General features: G+C 30.7%; 1 protein-coding gene and 1 long non-coding RNA gene across 2 annotated transcripts in view; both read left to right on the top strand.

The window, feature by feature from the left end:
* Nucleotides 1–22,606, top strand: part of LOC134266605 (uncharacterized) — a 43,439-nt gene that overhangs the window by 7,506 nt on the left and 13,327 nt on the right. The window lies entirely within an intron of this gene.
* LOC134266628 (uncharacterized) lies at nucleotides 833–9,651 on the top strand. Its single transcript, XM_062748849.1, has 7 exons — nucleotides 833–889; nucleotides 1,763–1,991; nucleotides 2,552–2,680; nucleotides 2,773–2,824; nucleotides 2,982–3,106; nucleotides 7,845–8,060; nucleotides 9,632–9,651. The coding sequence occupies exons 1-7, from the start codon at nucleotides 833–835 to the stop codon at nucleotides 9,649–9,651; spliced, it is 828 nt and encodes a 275-aa protein (XP_062604833.1).

The following is a 22,606-nucleotide window of genomic DNA, read 5'->3' as shown; positions in this document are numbered from 1 at the left end:
CGTATTATATAAACTCTTCCGTGTCGCAGTATAGGTGCTGACACAAAAGTATTCCTCACTGCTCAATGGCAGTAAGTGCCGATTATAGGACAAAATTTGCAGCTCTCCACCCTCATATGGTTGCATCTCCTTAGAGTGAAAAGTTTTCGAGAAAATGTTAAAACACACAAACAACTTTTAATTTATTGTCTAAGCTAAATAAAAAATCACTAATTATCGATTGAAATTAATACATACCAGTGTGAACTATTCATTACTGAAATTTCTTAAACGAAGCAATGTTTGAACACAAATTATTATTCACATTATTCAATATTTTTTCTAAGGTCCTGTTTCGTTCATTATCTTTATTTTCAGCGAGTCTCCATTGCTTTCAAATGTACCACAAACTTGAATTACGCACTTGATGATAGCATTTAAGCTATATATATATTTGAAATTAATTAACATTTTTTATCAGTGTTTCTTATTCGTGTAACTCATTAGAAATTTTAAAACTTATATTTCAGTGGAGTATTAATTGAGCAATTCTAGTGAGTTTTTATTTCATCTCAGTGTAAAATTGTACTAAACAATTCTGATAAATTTTTGATTAAATATAAAATGCTTATGAAATAGATAAAACGCTTATAGTCATATATGCATTAAAATTATTTTTTAAGAGCCTAATTGAATGCTAGCATTTATTTAATTTTTACTAAATATGCCATCCTGGATAAATGAAGACTGTATTGATAATAATAAAAATAATAATAATATTAATAATGATTAATATATATTTAATAATTAATGATTAATAATATTATTTTCTAGCTAAATCATATCTTAAAACATGGGAAGAGGAAAGGAAAAATACACCTGCTTACATTTCTTAGTTGTACTCATTCGGGTAAGGCCGTGTATTGTACACTAACTACAGTGATCTCCTGCCTGAAGTAGTAATAAAAATACAAACAACAAATAATTAATCACTTTTGTGCCTCTGAAAATTTGTTTTCAAAATGCAGTCCTAACGTGACGCTTTATAATTAAAACTTTTAACTAAGCGTGAGAGAGAGAGAGAGAGAGAGAGAGAGAGAGAGAGAGAGAGAGAGGAGAGATTTTATTTAGATAATGTTTAATTATAAATATTCATAAAGATAGGACTGGACTACGGCAGTGCCTCTTTATAATACAAGGGTCAAAGTCATACTTGTATAATTTATAACAATAATAACAAAATGTATAATTTTGAACAAGTAAACATTAATTACATAAGAGTGTGAAAGTTTATGTGTATAAAATATTTTATATAGATACATGTATACTCACCATTTGAATAGACAAGACGCATATTATGATGATTTTTTTTATTTTACCTTTTCTAAAATTACCATCCTTTCTCCAATTCAATGAATAAGAAATCTATATATATATAAATTTCCAATGTGTTGCCACCTGCTTGTTGTTTAATGCTTGAAGTAATGATAATTTATTAAATTTTAAGTGGCAAAAAATTTTAAATTAGCTTCAAAACACTTTTGGAATTGAAGGAAAACAAATTTGGTTAGCTGGAATATGTATGGAAATAACGAATAGATTTTAAGCTCAAAATTCCATTTAATAATACAAATGTTGGAGCGAAACAAACACGAACCTCTAAAATATCAGAGGTAGAATCTGGTGCCATTGAGGATTTAGCATCTCCTGTCGACCAGTAACACCCGCCGTGTACTCTTTGTCATGATAAATAAAATAACGGAATCTCAATCTATAATTTCAGATCTTTAATACCGTTTTAAGCTGTCCTGTATCGGTACCGACTATATCGTACGTATCTTATTGTCCGAAAAGTCAAGAAGAGTGGGAAAATGCCGCTGAAAGGAAGAATTGTGAGAGCATTGCTGTAATTCAGAACTGCACTGATCGGAGTAGATTTCAATATCATTGTTTGATGAATCACTGGAAAAACGCAACATTAGAAGTTTGTACACCTATTTTCTACTTACAAGGTATGTCTTTACAAATCTAATATTATGTTTTATTTAAGGAATGTTTATAAGTTTTGTGTGAGTTATTGCAATTGGTGTGTGAATCACACAGACTTTTCACGTAGGCATATTTCACGAAGCGCCCTAGCGCTTCGTGAAAAATATGCCTACGTGCAGGTGTATGTGATTCACACACCAATAATTCACACTAACCTTGAAAATATTCCTTATATTAACATTTTACGTGTTTGGAAGCACCAAAAATATACTCAATATTTGAATTTATAGCTGTCCTATATCATTGTACTTTTACTAATGTAGCTGTAGCCTTATTGTGACGTCGCTGTAGCCTTATTGTGACGTCAGGTTATCTCACGTTTTCCGTATATATTTCTACGCGTGAGTATACACGAAATGGTTTTAAAATCAATTTCAAAGTTGGCTTAGTAGAAAAACACAGTGAATGTAAATATATGCTTTTATAAGTATATGTATAAATGTAAAGAGGTCAATATGAAAGAGTGAAGACAAAATAGGCTTTTATAGTTAAGATAATTCATTAAACTAAATGCAATTTTTAGGATATTGTGCAGAATACAACATACAAATGAAACAAGTGGCAGAAATTTACGACGAAGGATTCGAATGTCTGAAGTTTAATGGAACACACAAATGTCCACGAAGATATCCGTCCAACGAGGCCTATAAATGTAATGTCAAGTACATTTGTTAGACGTGTATCTAAATATGGAGGACTATCAATACAGCATATGAACATTCATTTCAATTTTTTTTTCTTTAGATCAACGATGCTATAGATACAATAATATATCTATGAGTACCGAGAAATTAAGGTAAACAATTAATCGGACTTGAACTTGTGTGATATAATTGATGTACATACATATGCATATGTGTTATAGAAGGCCGTGTAAGTAATATTAATTTACTTTATTCCAAAGTCTAATGAGAAAGAGAGAGTGAGAGAGGTAGTATTTTTTTTTATTACAGTTTAAAAAACAAAGACAACAGTTGGATAGCTCTTGTGTTTATTGTCATCGTATCACTCCTATTTGGAATCCTTGCCTTCGTGCTTGTGATGATGAGAAAGGGAAAATGTCATAAACTCAACAAAGGTAAACAAAAAGTGGAACAATCTAGTTTATTAAAAATAAAAAGATGTTGGTTTTCAAAAGACACTGAGGGCGGCCTGTATGTGGCTAAAATGGTGGCAAATTTGATCATAAACTTCTTCAATAGCCAAGGGTCAATATTCTTCTCTGGTCATAACCTAAGTAAAGTTTAAAACTGTTGACAGTAAAAGAGACACAAGCAAAAGAGATACAAAATAATATTAATAAAATTTTTTCTCCTGGTGTCAACAGACCAATAAGAATTCGGAACAGTAAAAACTAACTAAATATTTCCGGAATGGCATATTTAATTTTATGTTTGTAAAAGGATTGGAAATTTTCTCAACATATATTTGTGTATTTACGGTGAAACATAATGCACTCGAAAATCATTTAACTGAAGGTTAACAAAGATATAAAACTGATTTTGGAAAATATTAAACTTTTGGAATTTAAATAAATAAACAAAAAAAAAACAACACAGAAAACCAATTACTAATACATTGATCATAAAAAAAATATTATTTTTGAGGTATATATCAAGTTTGTTTCACTTAATTCTAACCATAATCTAATAGAAATATGCTTAAGCTGCGTTTATCTTTTTTTAATAGACCATTGTTTAAAAGTATTGCTTAAAACAGAGAATAGCTTCACTTGGTGCATGAAAAACTCTCTGTGAAACAGTAATTAAGGCAATAATAGTCATAATGAAAAATATTCATTTTCAGGAAATATTGATTCAAGTGAGTTTATGCCATGACATTTTAAGGATATAGTGGGGTCACAATGGGGGCGTAAAATATTCCTATTTGTTAAAATTGGAATTAGGCGAAAGATTGAACGCTTTAACCACTACACTACGAAGTCTATGCATATTCGTTGTGTGTACATGTAACTACAATGAATGAGTTTATTGAAGCTTATTTTTTCCTAGAAAAGTTTGATTTTCACAAAGAATGGGTTCAGTCTCCATTTGGATTTGTAGAAAAATGTACCATGTAAACAGGTACATATTGAAACTCATTTATTCATTTCAACATAGGGTACCTGCCTTAATTCTGCAGGAATTAGGTTCGAAGACATTGGACTATGTGTGAACAGAAACAATGTTGCTTACTAACATTGGAAAATTTAATGGAAATAATGAACCTAGTGGCTTATTTTTTGTCTTATATAATGCTTAGCATATTTTAGTCTATTACAACTTGTGTATTAACTGTCAATAACATTTTTTCTATCTCACTTCTAAAAGCAGATCATTCTAACAGCATAAAACTGCCATACAATTAGAACATTTCAGTATGCAGTGTTTATAGAGCTTCCTAAGTACTTTTTCCATTATTTAAATGTAAATGAAGAATTGAGACTTTTACACACTCATGTTAAAAATCATTGTAAAGGCTTTAATATTCCCGTTTTCCAATAAATATACTTATAACCATCGACGTCAACTTTAAGGAGGCTGACGGGTCAACAAATAAACCACAAATTAACGACCAGATTTAACTTATCTTTTTAGATACGGTATCCTAAGCTGTCAACTATCATTTGGCGAAGAATAAAATTATACATTTTACATGTAGTTTTAAAATTTGACCATTTTTGTTTATCTTTATATGGAGCTCCTCTTTTAAAGGAGATCGAAATAGTCTGAAAATGGCTGCCAACCCTAAGCCTCTTTAAAATAAGATTATCAATTAACAACTAGTTCAATAAAATAAATGAATCAATCTATTTATAAAGACATAAATAAAAACAAACTTATAGTAAAATAAACTTGTACGTGAACTTTAAAAATTGAGAAGAATATTATCTCTGAGCGGGGGTTGGATACCCTCACACTGTAAGTCATCTTTCTTTATGTAACAATTATCTAGATTTCTGAGTTGCAGTAAAATATTTGGAGATAATGAACAATATTCAAGTTTAAAACTCTATTAAACAATACAAAATAGAAACAGAGCAAACATGGACCTCCAAATCATCAGAAGTGATATCAAATGTCATGGATGATTGAGCATCCCCTGCTGATCGGTCCCTGTGAGCCCCTTGTCATGATCGGGAAATAATGGGAAAATCCGTCGTCAAATCAATGTATAACAGTGGACTAAATAGTATGAAAAACGTCAGTAAGCGCTTTACAGTCAGGTCGGTTTTGAAAATTTTTAATATCCAAAAGAACCAAAATGATTTTGAACTACTGTACTGGATTCCGAAACTTCATAAGAATGCTTACAAAATACAAATAAAGCGTGAGCACCCTCCACCGATCGGCCACACCTGCCGTGCGCTCCCTGCCACGATCGAGAAACAACGAGGAAATCTGTTGTCAATTCAGCGAATACACAATGAACCAACAATCAGCTAGAAAAACGCCAGCCAGTACCCGACTCAATGATAAATTATACTTGCTGACAAGGTTACTGTATTAACCAGAGAACTTACAAAAATTATCACTATTATAAAAGAGACTGCTGTTATTCTTGTCTCATCAACTTGTATGTCAATAATTTACCTCGTTTTAGAAACTGTTCATACGTAGATAATGCTCTTGCGCACCGAACCAACTGAGATACATAAACTTCGTTTGCAGGACCGCTGCATAATCTAGGGAAGTTGACGAAAGAAAAGTTAGAGTCATCACCTTTATCACATAGTCTGGCTGCCATATAGCATGGTTGTTAGATTACCATTAACGTCTTTCTCAAGTAAAATATCATATACAAAGATGCATTAAAAGTTCCATTAAATATTCCACCAGGCCTCTTTCTTTGCACCTCACAAAGATATTAACAGTACTGAGGGATCCGGAGAAACTTCGAGAGTACTTTGCAACAATATATTCAAGAAGTGGTGCCATTGTTTCGACCATAGAGCCTACCAAATTATGACTTTCATCGAGACTGCTGTTATTTTTGTTTCATTAATTTGTCAGTCGATAATTTACGTCGTTTTAGCAATTGTACATATTTAAAGCATGCTCTTGCACATAAAATCAACTGAGAATTATAAACTCAGTATGCAGGTGATGAAGGTATAATGCTGCATAAGTAAGAGACGTTGACGATTGAAATTTAAAGTTAATTATCACGTTTATCATAGAGCATGGTTGTTAAATTACTACATTTATGTTCTAATTCACCAGTTCAACCGAACATAAATTATTTATAAATTCAAAATTCCAACACATGTTTAGGAACGGCATCGCCTGCGTCTGTGCAACAGACATTTATTACACATAAATGTTACAAATAATATTCTTCTTTGAAACAACATTCTACAAAATAAAAAACGAAAATATTAAATCATATCAGATATATAAAGTAGGGTGGGTGGGCGGGGACTTGTTGCTCTAAGCGCAGCGAAACCTCGAATAACCTCTAATTCTTAATACCTGGACACAGGTAAACTACCTGTTCCGCACGATTTCATTTGAACTCATATCAATCGTTAAAATCCAATCAAATCTTAGATACTATAAATACTTCCTAAACACGTAAACAAACAACACCACGTGTTTCCGATACCAATTATAAATATATGTATTAATGTCTTTTTCAATGAAAATATAAAAATATGAAACAGATGTGTCAGAAGCTGTGGTATCTTTCATCTCAAGCTCACTAGGAATATATTGTATCGAAATTAAAATGGAAATAACAATTGTTAACTGCCAGCACATCGTCGGAAATTTTAGTGAGACGCAAATGTACCGATTTGTCCTGAAAAACTGGTAATTTATTTTATTATTAGATGTTATTTTAGCGATTTTTAAATGCACGTTAAAGAAGTTATAACAAATAAAATGCAATTAATTTTTAGCGATATTCTATTTTAGCGATCTCTTCACCCTCGCTAATAATTCCAAAATTAAATCCTCGCCAAAAATTCTACTTATACGGTATCTAAATGTCAATTTGAGGGTCATAACAGGTTATTTTCTTCCTTTCATGTATAAGATTTTAGACAAATTCTGTTTCATTTGAAAACAAAAACTTTTCTGCTAACGCAATTAATTGGTACCAATGGGAAATCCAAAAGATTGTTGGAAGACTTGGTCTATCTAAGAAGAACAAAAAATTTTGTTATACCCTTATAAATATCCTTCTATATATTTATTACTAATAAAAAGTCCAACAAAAGAAATGATTATTACATCGGTCTAACAATTTCACTATTGACCGGTCTTACATAAGAATTGTTAGACCGCAACGTCACTCGTCTGTTACGTCACAATTAATAATCATCGTTCAATATCGGCGACGCGAAAATAGCCGAAGTTAAGAGCTATTAAGAGTTGTTGCTAACAGCAAAGTAAGGTAGAAGGGAAGAGTATGTTTTGTGATAAATAATTTTTGTGATATAATAGATTTATAATTGATTTTGTTCTTTCTCAGCTTGATGTTTTATATTTACTGAAGAAGCCATAATTTTCCATATAAAATAATTGATAGTATAGCGTGTATTGATAAAATTGATCAATCTTAAGTGAGCAGTGAAGGGTATAACAAAACAGTTATAGACTGGGATTCGGGCAACATATGATTTGTTGGACCTGAAGATGAAAATGTTGCCCTTGGCCTGCGGCCTCGGGCAACATTTTCACCTTCTGGTCCAACAAATCATATGTTGCCCTCATACCCAGTCAATAACTGTATAATATTAATTAGTGTTATGAATTGACAAACGTACATTGTATAAACATACTTTTATAATAATTGTCTCTTCATTTAAGCAGATGACACTGAAGAAGGACAAAACCTCCTACATGTACAGCGGTCGGAAATGCCAAAGGAAAACATTTCAGAGGCTGACAATTTTTCTCCTGGGTGTCAACAGCCTAACCTCCAACATGTACAGCGGTCGGAAATGCCAAAGGAAAACATTTCAGAGGCTCACAATTTTTCTCCTGGGTGTCAACAGCCTAATGTGGAATCGGAACAGAATAGATTTGGTAAGTCACTATATTTCCGGAAAGAAATATTTAATTTCATGATTTTAAAAGGGTTGGATATTCTATATTATATTATTTTTAAGAATTGTCTACGGATTTTTTCTGTTTTTTTTTTTACATGGCAAGGAGTACACAGTGGGTTTGATAATATGTTTGTAAAAATTCTAATGTGGAAAGGACAATATAGGGTAACGTCCAAATCTGGCCCCTTATTTGATGTATGAATCAAAACACTCAATCAAAATTGTAATAGTTTGTTATTAAGAACTTAAAATGATGCTTGTTTTAAAACCAGCACAAATTTGCACAAGGAAAATTTGAAAAGAGAGATTGATGAACAGACTGGTAAAAATTTCCCCCCCCCCATGATCGTGGATTCAATAAGGCCAAGGTTATGTAATTTAAAATGATAGTAAGACTGAATCAATGATTAAAATGATTAAGGCATACTTTCATGCCGAAGATTTCGACGTTTTCTATGTTTTTTATATGAGCAATTTATGTAAATAAATCTGAATACTATTTCATAACGATTTCCCTACCTTTTCAATGTTTGTTTAATACATTTTACTTTTATTTGAAAAAACAAGAGTCATTCATATTTCATTGAGTTAAAAAAATCTTTAAATGATACAGAATTCCCTTAGATAAATCTTATATCAAATATTTGGGGCAATATATTTTAGCGTGTACACAGGCAACTTAGCCACATATGATTCTCATATGAGTATCATATGATTCTCATATGATTGGTTTCATATGAGAATCATAGAAAAAGGGCATCATATGTGAATCATATGAAGCAAATCATATGATTCACATATGATCCACATATGTGAATCATATGAAAATAATTACATATGATTTGCATATGAATGATTTAATTGTGTTTCGAGCCATTTACATATGAGAATCATATGAAAAGGGTATCATATGTAAATCATATGAAACAGCTATGTGTATATTCTTTCAATATTTTTCACATTATTGTACACATTTAAAAATCAGATATTTCTGCTTTAGATGAAAATTCATTACATTACAATGATCTTTCTTCATTGGTTAAATATTTTAAAATATCTTATAATGCTTACAAAACTTTTTTGATAAATTAATCATAAAATTATTTTCATCAAGAGAAATAAATTATTTTTCACAGTGTACATTCTAAACAAGAAAATATACAAACAAGTCAGTAGCATTTGTCGATACATGTATTTAACATATTCTAAAATGAGTTCAAATTATAAGATTTCAGCAAAATGATTAAGTAGTTAAACATGTATACATTTACAAATGAATAAAATAATTAGGTCATATACTTGTATAAAAATAGCAAATGACATAAAAAGTGTCCACAGCAAAATTGAAATATCAGCAATAACATTTGCCATGTATTCTCTATTGTAAATTTATGAAAAATCAAGTTATTTGATATTCTAGCATACAGATAAGAATAGGAAATCTTTACAGGTCAAATTCAGACAAGATTGTGTACATCCTCCACATTTCATAATTATTCCACATATTTCCAGGTTCTTTTTCCTTCTGTATCTTTTCAATATTTTCAGTTGTCCACCCTCTGATCTGACCATTTTGAAAATCTCCTTGAACTGTACCAAAAATGCAAATCCACCAGTTCTCCCCTTCCTGAACAATTTCTTTGTTTTTTCTTTGTTTCTTTGTGGCTAAGAATGGTCTCTACAAAAATTTCAAAAATGATAATAAAATAATTCTTAAATTACAAAATCAATTCTACAAGTTATATTAAAGTAACTTATCAGCAGCAAACAAATGTATCCCCAATTCACCGACACAGATATAATACAAGATACTAATGTTATATATGTTATACTAGGTGTTTTGTCAAATCCTATGAGGTAATTTGCAAGACACTGTTGGAATATATGCTTCATAATAAAATTATAAAAAGCATTTTTTTATAATGACAATTGAATTGAATTTTGCAAGACAATTACACTATTGGAAGATATGCTTCATATTAAAATCATAAAAAGCAATTTTTTTTGTCAATTGAATTTGGAATGTTCAAATAGTATTATTGCAAAAAATTAAGTAGATTCTGACACAAATATATAACTTTTGGACAAAAAATTACAGACAAGTAGATATGCAGAAAAACAGAGTTTGTGATTCCAGGATATCCGAAGCTTTGTTGGGAAGAATATAACAAAGTCTGTTAAACAGTGTGTAGTTACCTTAACTTTGAAACAAGCCTAGGATCTTTGGATTTTTTCTTGTGAGAGGCTGACTGTATATTGAACCTGTAAAACCAATATTAACACAGTAGATATTTTCTAAGCATAATTAAAACTTAAACTACTAAAAAGAGAAGAGTATACAAGCTTGTAGGTTCTCAAAAGTCTTAAATATCTTACATTTTACCTGAAACTAGCTTCTCTATTAGTATTGGAATTTTTTTTTTTAATAAATGTCAGTCAATTGAATACATAGATGTAAATATTCAATGGATTAATTACTTTAGCTATCTGATGTACTTTCAACAGAAACACATGCATATGTGTGTACCTTGAAAGTTGCCACTGTTATTATTAATTTTTGCTGAAATTCAAAAATTCAATTCACCCCCTGAAGTTATTGTATAGTTTCACAGCTTTTAAAGCCAGCATATTCTATTCATACTTACCATAATTTAAAAGTGCATTGGATTAAAATTGTTTCATAATGTAGAATACAACTTGTATATCATTGAGTTGAATTTAATTATTTTTGATAAAGCCATGCAAACAATGTAGAATTAAAAAGGAACAAAAAGAAATTATCAAGAAATATTTTGTCATTAAGGAGTCATTACAGATATTCACTTTGGTTTTTTATTGCAAGTATTTCTTTTTACCTTTAATATTGTGATGATGCAATCTTCTGTCACAATCACCTTTTAGATCAATCGCCAGTCTTATCAGCTTTGGGCTTCTTGGACTTAATAAAAAAGCAGCACGGTGACACTAAACTCAAGTTGTTGAATGCATCTATAGGCCATAAAAACAAACATTTGTCATTAAGTTGATGAAAGAATCGACTTGATAACGATCTCAACATACAAAAACGCCAAACTGCTATATAAACAGGGTTTCTACTTTCACTTTCAAATCAGTACGTAACAAAAGTCAAAACAAAAAGAAACAAAGTAATGCTTTTAGCCTAACATGTAAACTGTAATGTTTACATCCATTTAGAAACAAATTTATCCAAAATTATTACTTACAGATCACTAACGCGTAACGTTATGTAGGTTTACGAAATGCATTAATTATTACAAGTGTTGAGAGTATTACAGAGATGAGTTCATACGAACGTGTAACCGTAATGAAACGATATTAAAACAATATGAATTAAAATCTCTTTTAAAAATTGTTAGGAGATTACTTACTTTTTCCAACACCTAGCACTTCTGCTGCAGCAGTGACGTCAAACATGACGTACACTTTCATCCGATAGAAGTCAAAACCGGTCCGGGAAAAATACGGATTTTTTTTTATTTTACTCAAGTAATAAACCCAAATCCAAAAGATTTGAAATAAAAAGCAAATTAATTTATTCTTTATCAATTTTGTCTGGGATAAGCATTATTACTGAAAAAGGAAATAGTGAAAGGTTTTTTTAAAATAAGGGAAAAGGGGGGGGGGGGGGGGTGTTAAACAGAGTAGAACTTAACATTTTTATTGCTAACAAATTCTTTTGAAATTGATGTACATTTGAAATTACTATTGAGATATATTATTGAAATTGCAAATTAACTTGAGGCAAGGGCAAATTAGTGAATACTGTTTCATATGATTCTCATATGATCAATGTTTCATATGATTCTCATATGATCACTGTCAAATATTCATATGATTTTTCTTGAATATAACAAGGGCAAATTAGTGAATGTGGTTTCATATGATTCTCATATGACCACTGCCAAAATATACATATGATTCTCATATGTAAGACCTTTCATATGAGAATCATATGTATATTACCTCATATGATTAACATATGTTTGATCATATGATTCTCATATGATTGTCCACATATGATTCTCATATGATTGTATATACATATGATTCTCATATGATCCACATATGATCTTGATATGAAAGGCAATGCATATGTGGATCATATGTGGCTAAATTGCCTATGTATAACTGAATGTTTTTAAGTTTATTAATTCAAAGTATGAAAATGATGTCAATATGTAGGTGAATCAAGACAAAAAAGTAGGACTCGGCTATACATGAACAAGCTTAAGTCGGTTGTCGGGATGGGGTCAGTGACATAGAAAAGTAATTAATTAAATTACAATGACTATCCCGAAACCTTCAATTAAATTAAAATGTAATTAATTAAATTACAAATTACATTCAAGAATACACGTATAAGATTAAATAGTCATGTACATTCCTTTACATTTATAACAGATTATTTTACAACATCTTTTACAATAATATTATTAAAAGCTTCATACATTTTTCAAATATTGTGTCCCCAAATCTAATATAATCCATGCTGAAGATTATTTTGACTGGATTATTTTTGAGAAAATCGCATACATGTAGATACTGACTATAGTAGTTTTACCTTAAAGGGGCTGGGTGGTCGTGGCCATTTTTAGACTATTTTGATCTCCTTTAGAAGAAGAGCTCCACATAAAGATATTAAAAAAAATGATGAAATTTTAAAACTAAAATTTATGAATTTTTTTTTGCCAAATGATAGTTGACAGCTTTAGATATCATATCTAAAAAACTAAGTTATATCTGTTGGTTAATAAATAAAATAATTCGTTGACCCACTAGCCTCCTTTATTCATGTGTTAGAAATTTGTAATCATTTTTATGTTTTCCCAGTAATTTATGTTAAACATACAATTGATGCTTTTTGTCTTAATATTTCCTTATTTCAGCATCATAAGTTTATCTCAAGATGTGGGTATTTGACTTATTCTGTGCCAAACTTTAATTTAAAGTCAAAAAGTGTGTATAAAAACACTAACAGACGAAGACAAAATGTTTGAAAAATGTTCATTTAGGAATAAGTGCATGACCCCAGGACATTAATTATGCATAATCATGCAGATTAATTATTTAAAAAATCAAATAATGAATTTTATTTGTTAGCTTTACAAAGATTAATTTGATTTAAAAGGTTTTTTTTAATGAAAAGGGCATTATATTTAAACAGCAATAATCTTAAAAGGGTACTGTGAAATCACTAATTTTCGTTTTCAAATGCACAACTACTAAAAAGTTCTTCATCCACGAAATCAAATCCCCACGAACTAATATTTTTTCCTCAAACCACGAAAATTTGACCCCACGAAAGTATGTGATTTTACAGTAGTTCTTTTCAAGAAATTTTACTATTAAAATTTTTGGTCCAAAAGATCAGTTAACCTTCCATAAATAATGTTTATGAGACTGAGGGGGAGGGGACTATTTTTCATTTATTTAAAATCAGTGTAATTGAATGTAATTGAATTTTAATTATAAATTACATGCCTTTGTGGAAAGTTATTAATTAAATTACCATTACTTGTAATTGAAAATTTTGTCAATTACACATTACTGTCAATTACATTGAAATGTTATTAATTACAGTCAATTACCATTTCACATTTCCAATACCCCATGTCAGACGAATGTAAAGTTAAGGTGCAATATCCCTCTGCTTCAAAATGCATAATTTTTTTTTAAAAAATTCAAAACATTGATTTTGTTCAACAACATAGCATTAGATTCAAATGGAAAATAACATTCATTTCCTGAAAGAGTAAGCAATGCTTCAGGCTATTTTCCATTTGAATTTTGTGCTATTGTTTTTGATTGTAATTTTTTGAAAAAAAAAAGAATTGATGAAATTTAGAGCAGAGGGATATTTCACCTTATCTTATATAATAATTAAATTTCAAAAAATGTATTCATTGATAAATGGTACAAAACTCTTGTTTTAAAATATATTTTATTGAGTCATTATTTGCACGAGTTATTTACGGATCATGGAAAAAAAGAAACAAATACACGCATAAAATCCATTAACTGTGTTTCTTATTTTGCGAAAGGATTAAAATCGTGATTTTTCCATTAATATCTTTGACAGATACGAAAGAAAAACTTAAAGAAATTCAAAAGTTTACGGATACTCATGCAAAAACAGAAGAAGAGCTTCAAAATAGGTGTTTATATGTACAAAGGAATGGACATATATTTGTGTTAATTGTATTATAGCCTCCTTTTTCCCGAAGGACCTCATGATTTACATAATGCAAGAGATTTTTAGGTCAATGACATTTTAGAATTGATAAGATTTCATTTTTTAAAAAGAAATTATCAAACCTACGAATTTTGAGTTTTGATTATGATACATTTCTGCACTTTCACGAATATGTATTCCGTATATTGTCCAGGGAAGTGGGGAAGATAAGAGGTATTTCTGTAAGAAAAAAATTACACTTCGATCGAGAAAATAAGAAAGCAAATTTTAGTTTTTGTTCAGTGATGGGAGCAGTGTCAGAAAATTGAATATTTTATAAATTACAACCTCGTATTAATGTTATAAACAAACGCCGGTGTTTCAAGAATTCCTTTCGAGAAGAGAATTAAGATTATGCATGCTTATTCTGAAAATAATTTTTAATCAAAATTAAAAAAATTCAAATTGGAAATGATCACCAATCTGAAAAATATGTTAGCTTCAGCTTCATTCATGAAATAAGGACCAACAACATTTGAGAATAACCCTTTGTTTAATTTGATCCGATTATTGTATTTTTTTAGAGAGACTTGTTGAAGTCAATAAAGGCAATGATATTTTCAAAAAACAAATTGAAGAACAATGTGGTAAGTACTTTTGTGACTGTTAACTTTGTTTGTATTAATAATATAAATTCCGTTCAATGTCGTAGCGGATATATGATGTCTGTATCACTTGTTTAAATTTTACATTTTTTTAACACATCAAATAAAGTTAAACAATGAAATCTTTTGATATTAATATTTCAACAAAGATCTCAAAATGACAGAAAAACATTCAACTATTACACAGCTTTGTGGAGAAACAATTTAAAAATTCATGCGTATATACCGTTTGAATTGTTTTGCGCAGGATGTTTGACTTACTCTTTTGCTAGGTGAGAAACAAAAAGTTAAAACGAAAGTGGCACCACCGCGGCCAACAGATCTCCCCAGAAAAGAGAATGTTGCACTAGAGATAATCATTGAGTTTGTGAATATAATTGTTCTTCAAAGTTCTTAAACATTGTAAATTTGTCTGATTTTTTTCTTTTTCTTTAGTGAAAAAGATGGGACAGAATCTGGACAAATAAAATCTATAAAGACGAAACCTGCACCTCTACGTCCTTCACTAACGGACTAGACGAACATAAATTTCAAATATACACTGAACCAAACTTCTAAGTGTTCACCTAACATTTTTTAAGTTTTAAATAACAAAAGCATACAATAAATTGTTTCTTTAATTGATTGTTAATGATGCATATTTCAGTTCGATATTGCGTAAATTTCATGTAAGTATCTCGTCAGAATTTTAATTCAAGTGTCAAGGGAATTATCTACCCTCAAAATGAAAATTCACACAAAATATTCCTTATGAAGTAAAACCATCACCAGCTCTAATTACTGCGGGACATCCTTTACTGTTGGATACCATGTACCCCTGAATAGGAGATTGATCCAGCTGCTGTCACACCTTCTAAATAGATCTAGATCTTTCCAAATCGTTGAAATTATGTGGAGGGGGGTTGACTTTCCTTATAAAAATCCCATATGTGTTCAATTGGATTCAGATCCGGGAAAATAGCAGTGAATCATCACACAGAGGTTTTTTGGTCAATATCCTTCGGCGTTTAGCACGTACGTTCACCGCTTTAAGGATGATTCAGACTGCTTGAGATGATATTACAGTGCCACGAGCACCGATTTTTATCATTTTCATACGAATGAAATTGCTTGTTTTCATGTTGCAAAGATGGTTTCAGGACATTTTAACACTCTTTTAACCTGGATTGACGCGAAACTTTGGCCTCAGACGAAGATCAAGTCCACTTCCAGTTTGTTTAAATTTCCTCCAAAGCTTTCAAATTGTGATAAATTAGCGATGAAAATGACACACAGCCTATAGAAAAATGTGTTTAACTAGGTTTTGAAACTGGTTGTTAACTTTTAAAAGTAGTATCAAGGACAATTAAAAACTAAAATAAAAGTAAGTAAATTTTGGCGCAAGAATGACCCAGATATTAATATTCCAATGGCTCTCTCTTCTTTATCAATCGTCATTTTGCCAATGTATTGTGTTTCTTAGTGTAAACAGTTTTTAATTAAGTTTAATAATGATCACAAAAAGGTGCTAATTTCACAAAAAAACGTCCCACAAAGGATTTATTGTTTTTAAGCTTCGTCATTTAACATTGGTTTTCATCGGTGATATTTGATTTTCTTTCAAAGTTTGTTGAGAAGACTCATTTCTTGTAATAATTTGAAAATATCATAACATTCTATTTAATACTTTTTAAATAAATACATTTATTAAAGTGAACACTTAGAAGTTTTGTCAAGTGTATGTATAAAATTATTAGTCAATTATTCAGTTATTTCTTCCTAAGTCTTCTGTTTTTCATTGATTGTAAATATACCTTTAAAACACTAAATTGAACTAGTAATATATAATGTTAATATATATAATTAAATATAAATAAAACATATGGAGATAATGAACAGTATTCAAGATTAAAAGTCCATTAAACAATACAAAATCGAAGCAAAGCAAACACGGACGTCAGATACATCAGAGGTGAGATCGGGTGCCTTAGAGGAGTGGACATTCCCTTCAGATCTTCATAACCACCGTGTGCTCCTTGTATTCATTGCAATATAACGAAAAATATCCTTCGACAATTCAGTGTGTAAATAGGTTAACAATTAATATGAAAACCGTTAGTCAATATTGTTACATAATGTTAGATTGTATTTGCTGACAAAGTCATGTATCGACCATACAACTTACGAAATGCAGACTTTAAACAAGACTGCTGATATACTTGTTTCATCAATTTGTTTGTCTAAAATTGACCTCGTTTCAAATATTGTGTATATGTAGAGAATGCTCTTGCATCTCGTATCAACTGAGATATATAAACCCCGTATGAAGCTGATGAAGGTATATTGCTGCATATGAAAGGGAAGTTGACAATTGAAAAGTTAATCACGTTTATCATTAAGCTTGGTTTTTATATTGCCATTCACGTCCTTCTCAATGAAAATATCCAACTATGAAACAGATGTGTCAGACTTTTTGGTATATCTTATATCAAGTTCACCGGGATATATCGATAATCGAATCGACATTAGAATGGACATAACCATAGTTATTAACAGTACATCGGCGATATATCTAAATGTCGAGTTAAAGGCCACAGCAAGTGTTTTCTATTTATTTACGTATAAGATCTAGAATTTGGACAAATATGAATTTAAAAAATAATACTTCATATGAATACAGACATAGGTATACTTAAATTAACTCTACATATATTTCAGCATAGTGTAAGTAGATCGGAATTAAAAAACAAACAAACACACAAAAAAACAAACTCTGGCAATTAAAACCAATCATTTTCAAAATATCTTTATAGTAATTGTGTTTACTGTCATGGTCCCCCCTTGAATTTGCTGAGTTAATAAATGTTTTAGTAAACCAACTAAAAGTGGAAAACGCAGTCCTCCCTCGAAAAAGCAGCTCTACATGTATGTTAAGTTGGTATGAATTTTCATAGATATGAAGCTTTAGAAGTTAGCAGCTACACCGTTATCTTTTTACATAATGGACTTTTTAAGTTTGTGAAATGAGGTTCCTTGTGTATTTTATTTAAAAACTTTTTTTGTTTTTGTTTGTTTGTTTGTTTTGTTTGTTTTTTTTTTTTTGCTTGTCAAGAAATTTCTAGTTTGGATTTTTTTGTCTGTGATAGACACTCCCTGGAAAATATTCCTGAATCTGATTCCTCTTATTTGTATTGTAAAATTTATCATTTGTATTAGATATTTTTTTCATTTGTATTGTATCCCAGGGATTGTGTTTTTTTTTCGTTTTTCAAATTTATGCAAATGCTTTTAGCGAGCTGTTTATCTTGTTGTTAACATGAAGATACGGGCACGATATCTTTTTTTAGCAATTTGATGAAAAGCCTCGTTTAAAGTTATCCTTTTGTAAGTTCCATGGTCGATATAATTATCAAGTCAAATGCTGACTTATACGTAATTAACGAAGACGCCTGTCGTTTCTGACCTAATAACACGACTTTATGATAAACATGATAACTTCTTTTTATCCATATTAAGTTTATAAAATCCTTAAATTGAGATTATTTGAGATTTGAAAATTATAATAACTAGATACGTCCATATACAAATGTACCTTTTTTTTTTTCTTCAAAAATCGTATTTTAAATGCATACAAACAAGTTAAATAACTTAAAGGAGGACATTGATATTTAAAACATAGACAATTTTTTACAAATTTCTGTTTCTACTGTTGAAGGAAAAAAAATGTTTTCAAATATAACTTACTTCTCACAGATGGCATACACAATGGTAAAAGACATTGATAAAAAAAAATGAACACACATAATCCATGTCCAAGTGATCGTTTAGTGATACATGAATATGAAAAGTCTAATGTTTCTATCATAGAATTATTCTATTATTTGAAATACACTGAATCAACGACGGATTTTCCCTGTTTTTCACCATCATGACAAGGAGCACACAGCGGGTGTGACCGGTTGGCAGAAGGATGCTCGCTCCTCCATGTCACCTGACCCCACCTCTGATGTTTTGGAGGTCCATGTTTTCTCTGTTCCTGATTTGTATTGTTTTATTGTCTTTTGATCTTGAATACTGTTTCTCCATATGTTTCATCCTATCAAACTCATTGATCTAATATAATGTAAACATTTCAATAAACTATTGAATACAAAATTCAACAAACGTGATTTTAGTAGTTTGACTTACTTTGGCTTTTATACAGGTATACTTTTCACTTCTTTGATATGAAATTTAGTTGCAAAAGAAGTATGGAATATTTTTTATAACAACTGTATGACGTTTATTTTAAAAGTTTTCTAATAATTTGCGATGAGTAAACATATTTTGACTTTGTTGTATTTAAAATTCCTTGTACAACTGAGCTAATATTTGGCAATAAAATACTTTAAATATAGGTATGAAGCCAAGTAAAAACACTGTATTGCTCTGAAAATAAAAATTTATAAGTCTACATATTCGTCTACCTGTCATTTACAGCAGAGAAATAACAAAATAAATTAATCATTTTATTTTTAGCTTCACACTATCCCAAAATTAATTTCTCTTACAGTTCTAATGTTCAAAATTGAATAGATTTGTAATAATGCCTTTTGGAAAGCAATTAATTTAGTTACAATAACTTGTAATTGAAAATTTGGCCAATTACACATTACTTTCAATTACATCGAAATTTGTAATTAATTACCAGTATTGTCATTTACCATTACAAACTACCATTACCCCATCCCTGATTGGACTATAACATTAAATTAAGAATATCTTGAAAAGAATATCATCTGGTAATGTTCGTTGCGCATGTCTTAAGTATTGTCATTTACCATTACAAACTACCATTACCCCATCCCTGATTGGACTATAACATTAAATTAAGAATATCTTGAAAAGAATATCATCTGGTTATGTTCGTTACGCATGTCTTAAAGGACCTTCTTTACATCAATGAAAAAATATTGGTTTTGGTTTTGAGGGAATAGTACGATGTTAATTAAATAGATAAGACAAATTATTGAGATTGAGTTTATGCAGAGTATATGTTTTCCTTTCTCTGTTATTTCTACTATGGTATAATTAGGTGTAGACGTCAAACTGGAGTATGGTGGAACACAAGATTGGGTCCATTTGATATGAAGGATATTACTCACCTTTACTGCTTCTATTCCCTTTGCAAATTTAATTAAATCTTAACCTAAGGATACTTGAGCATTTTTTTTTCCTGTAAAATATTGCGGTTTAAAAAGACCGTGATATGCAATATCAATACTAACAGATTTCAGCCCGCAATATGGGGTCAAAGAATCAAGAAATGGACTATCCTTGACCTTTTTTCAATGGATTGCCTAAATTTTTCAAAGGGACGGTTTGTGCGATTGGGACAATCTAGACCCTTCAGAAATTAAACCACCTTCCCGAATAAGAATTTGAACAACAAGACCACTAATATTTAAGAAAATGACATATAAAACCGTCTTTGTCCTATTGCAATGCTTTGTTTTTTCGGACCTTTCCTGTTTTTGTCAAGTGCATCTTATTGTAAAAATGTTTTTAAGGGTGATAAAGCAATTGATTCAAATTTCATTAACTGTTTGAATTTTAGACAAACGTGGATAACTATAATTTCTGCTTTTTAAAAAATAATTGTTTAGATATTCTTACACGCTGTCGTTTTCAATCATTTTCCAAAACAATTGGGTTATCATTGAGTACTTAGCTTTTTTAATTTAAATGTTTTTTTTAAATAGTATGAACTACCCCCGAATTGATACCTATTAAATTTGCTTATATAACTTGTATAACGTATGTTTTAAAGTTAATCAAACATCATAAGTAATAATTTGTTGTATTTTGGCGACCAGAACATAAATTGTTTTATGTCCTTGTCGCCAAGGACGGTGCCCATTTTTGATGCACATTAAATCATTATTGTTTCTTGAAATCCACCTGCTCATGTGCCTATAAAACAGGCATCGGTTGCTATTTCTTTCACAAATTTTAGTGAATATTTCTTTGGAATTCTTATCCAGTTTTACAGCGGCCTAAATGAAGAGTTTAATTTAACTCTACCTTATATACTCGCCTATAAGTCGGATTTTTTGGGAGTTAATCGCTTGTCCTAAACTCTATGTCCGACTTATAAAAGCTATTAAATGAATGGTATTATATGAGGTCAGTCCCTCTTATCAAGTTTTACAGCGGCCTAAATGAAGCGTTTAATTTAACTCTGCTGTAGTTTACTGATTCTTGACCATTCATTTTTAATGCAGTGTCTCGAATAGCCCTTGTTTTCCGGCTTCTCGCAATGTAAATATGAAATAACAAGAGGCCCATGGGCCACATTGTTCACCTGAGCACTAAGGGTAGGAAAAAGTAGAAAATGGCTTTTTATTGTAAAGTTTAAATCCAAAAGTAGTCCCATGACCAATCATTGATTTGCCATTTTTTAGAAAATGATTTTTAAAGAATTTTCCTATATATATCTTTAAAAACTTTGGTCGGCCATTTTGGCCCCGCCCTTCCCCTGGGGGTCATGATTTGAACAAATTTGAATCTACACTACCTGAGCATGCTTCCATATGAATATGATGAATTATGGCTTTGACATTCTTGAGAAGAAGATTTTTAAAGAATTTTAATTCCTATATATTTCTATGTAAAACTTTGGTCGGCCATTTTGCCTCGCCCTACCCCTGGGGGTCATGATTTGAACAAACTTGAATCTACACTACCTGAGCATGCTTCCATATAAATATGATGAATTATGGCTTTATCATTCTTGTGAAGATTGATTGATTGATTGTATATTGTTTAACGCCGAGTCGGCAATTTTTCAGCCATATTTCGGCGGTTCTTGGGAAGAAGATTTTTAAAGAAATTTCCTATATATTTCTAGGTAAAACTTTGGTCGGCCATTTTGGCCCCCCCCTACCCCAGAGGGTCATGATTTGAGCAAACTTCAATCTACACTACCTGAGCTTCCTTCCATATAAATATGATGAATTATGGCTTTGTCATTCTTTAGAAGAAGTTTTTATAAGAATTTTCCTATATATTTCTATGTAAAAGTTTGGTCGGCCATTTGGCCCCGCCCTACCCCCGGGGGTAATGACTTGAACAAACTTGAATCTACACTACCTGTAGATGTTTCCCCATAAGTTTTATCTTTCCTGGCACAGTGGTTCTTGAGAAGAAGATTTTCAAAATATGCCACCAAATTTTCATTTATTCCTAATTATCCCCCCTTGAATGAGGGCTTGGCCCTTCATTTGAACAAACTTGAATCCCCAACAGTTCTTGAGAAGAAGTCGAAAATGTGAAAAGTTTACAGACAGACGGACAGACGGACGCCGGACAAAATGTGATCAGAAAAGCTCACTTGAGCTTTCAGCTCAGGTGAGCTAAAAAGTGGTCACATCAACTGATATCAATTCATTTAAGATTCAATCATAAGAGAAAGTCAAGTTAAATTTCATATGATATCCGTGTTATATGTAATAGAGTTCAGGACAATATCTATTGAACTCGTATTTTCGCCTTAGGATTTAACGCCATCTTCCAATACACCGGTTATATTGCACACCTCTAATGTAAGATTTATCCGAATGCGTTTACCTGTAGCTAATCCTGTTGTTAATTTGAAACTAATGCCACGGTATCCATTCATTAACAAACTGATGAAAAGTCTCTTTT

This window comes from Saccostrea cucullata, unplaced genomic scaffold, assembly GCF_032062105.1.
Source record: "Saccostrea cucullata isolate Sc308-1 unplaced genomic scaffold, CSIRO_AGI_Scuc_v1 ctg2159, whole genome shotgun sequence".
NCBI classification, from domain to species: Eukaryota; Metazoa; Mollusca; class Bivalvia; order Ostreida; family Ostreidae; genus Saccostrea; species Saccostrea cuccullata.
This window is presented reverse-complemented; position numbering and strand designations above follow the sequence as displayed.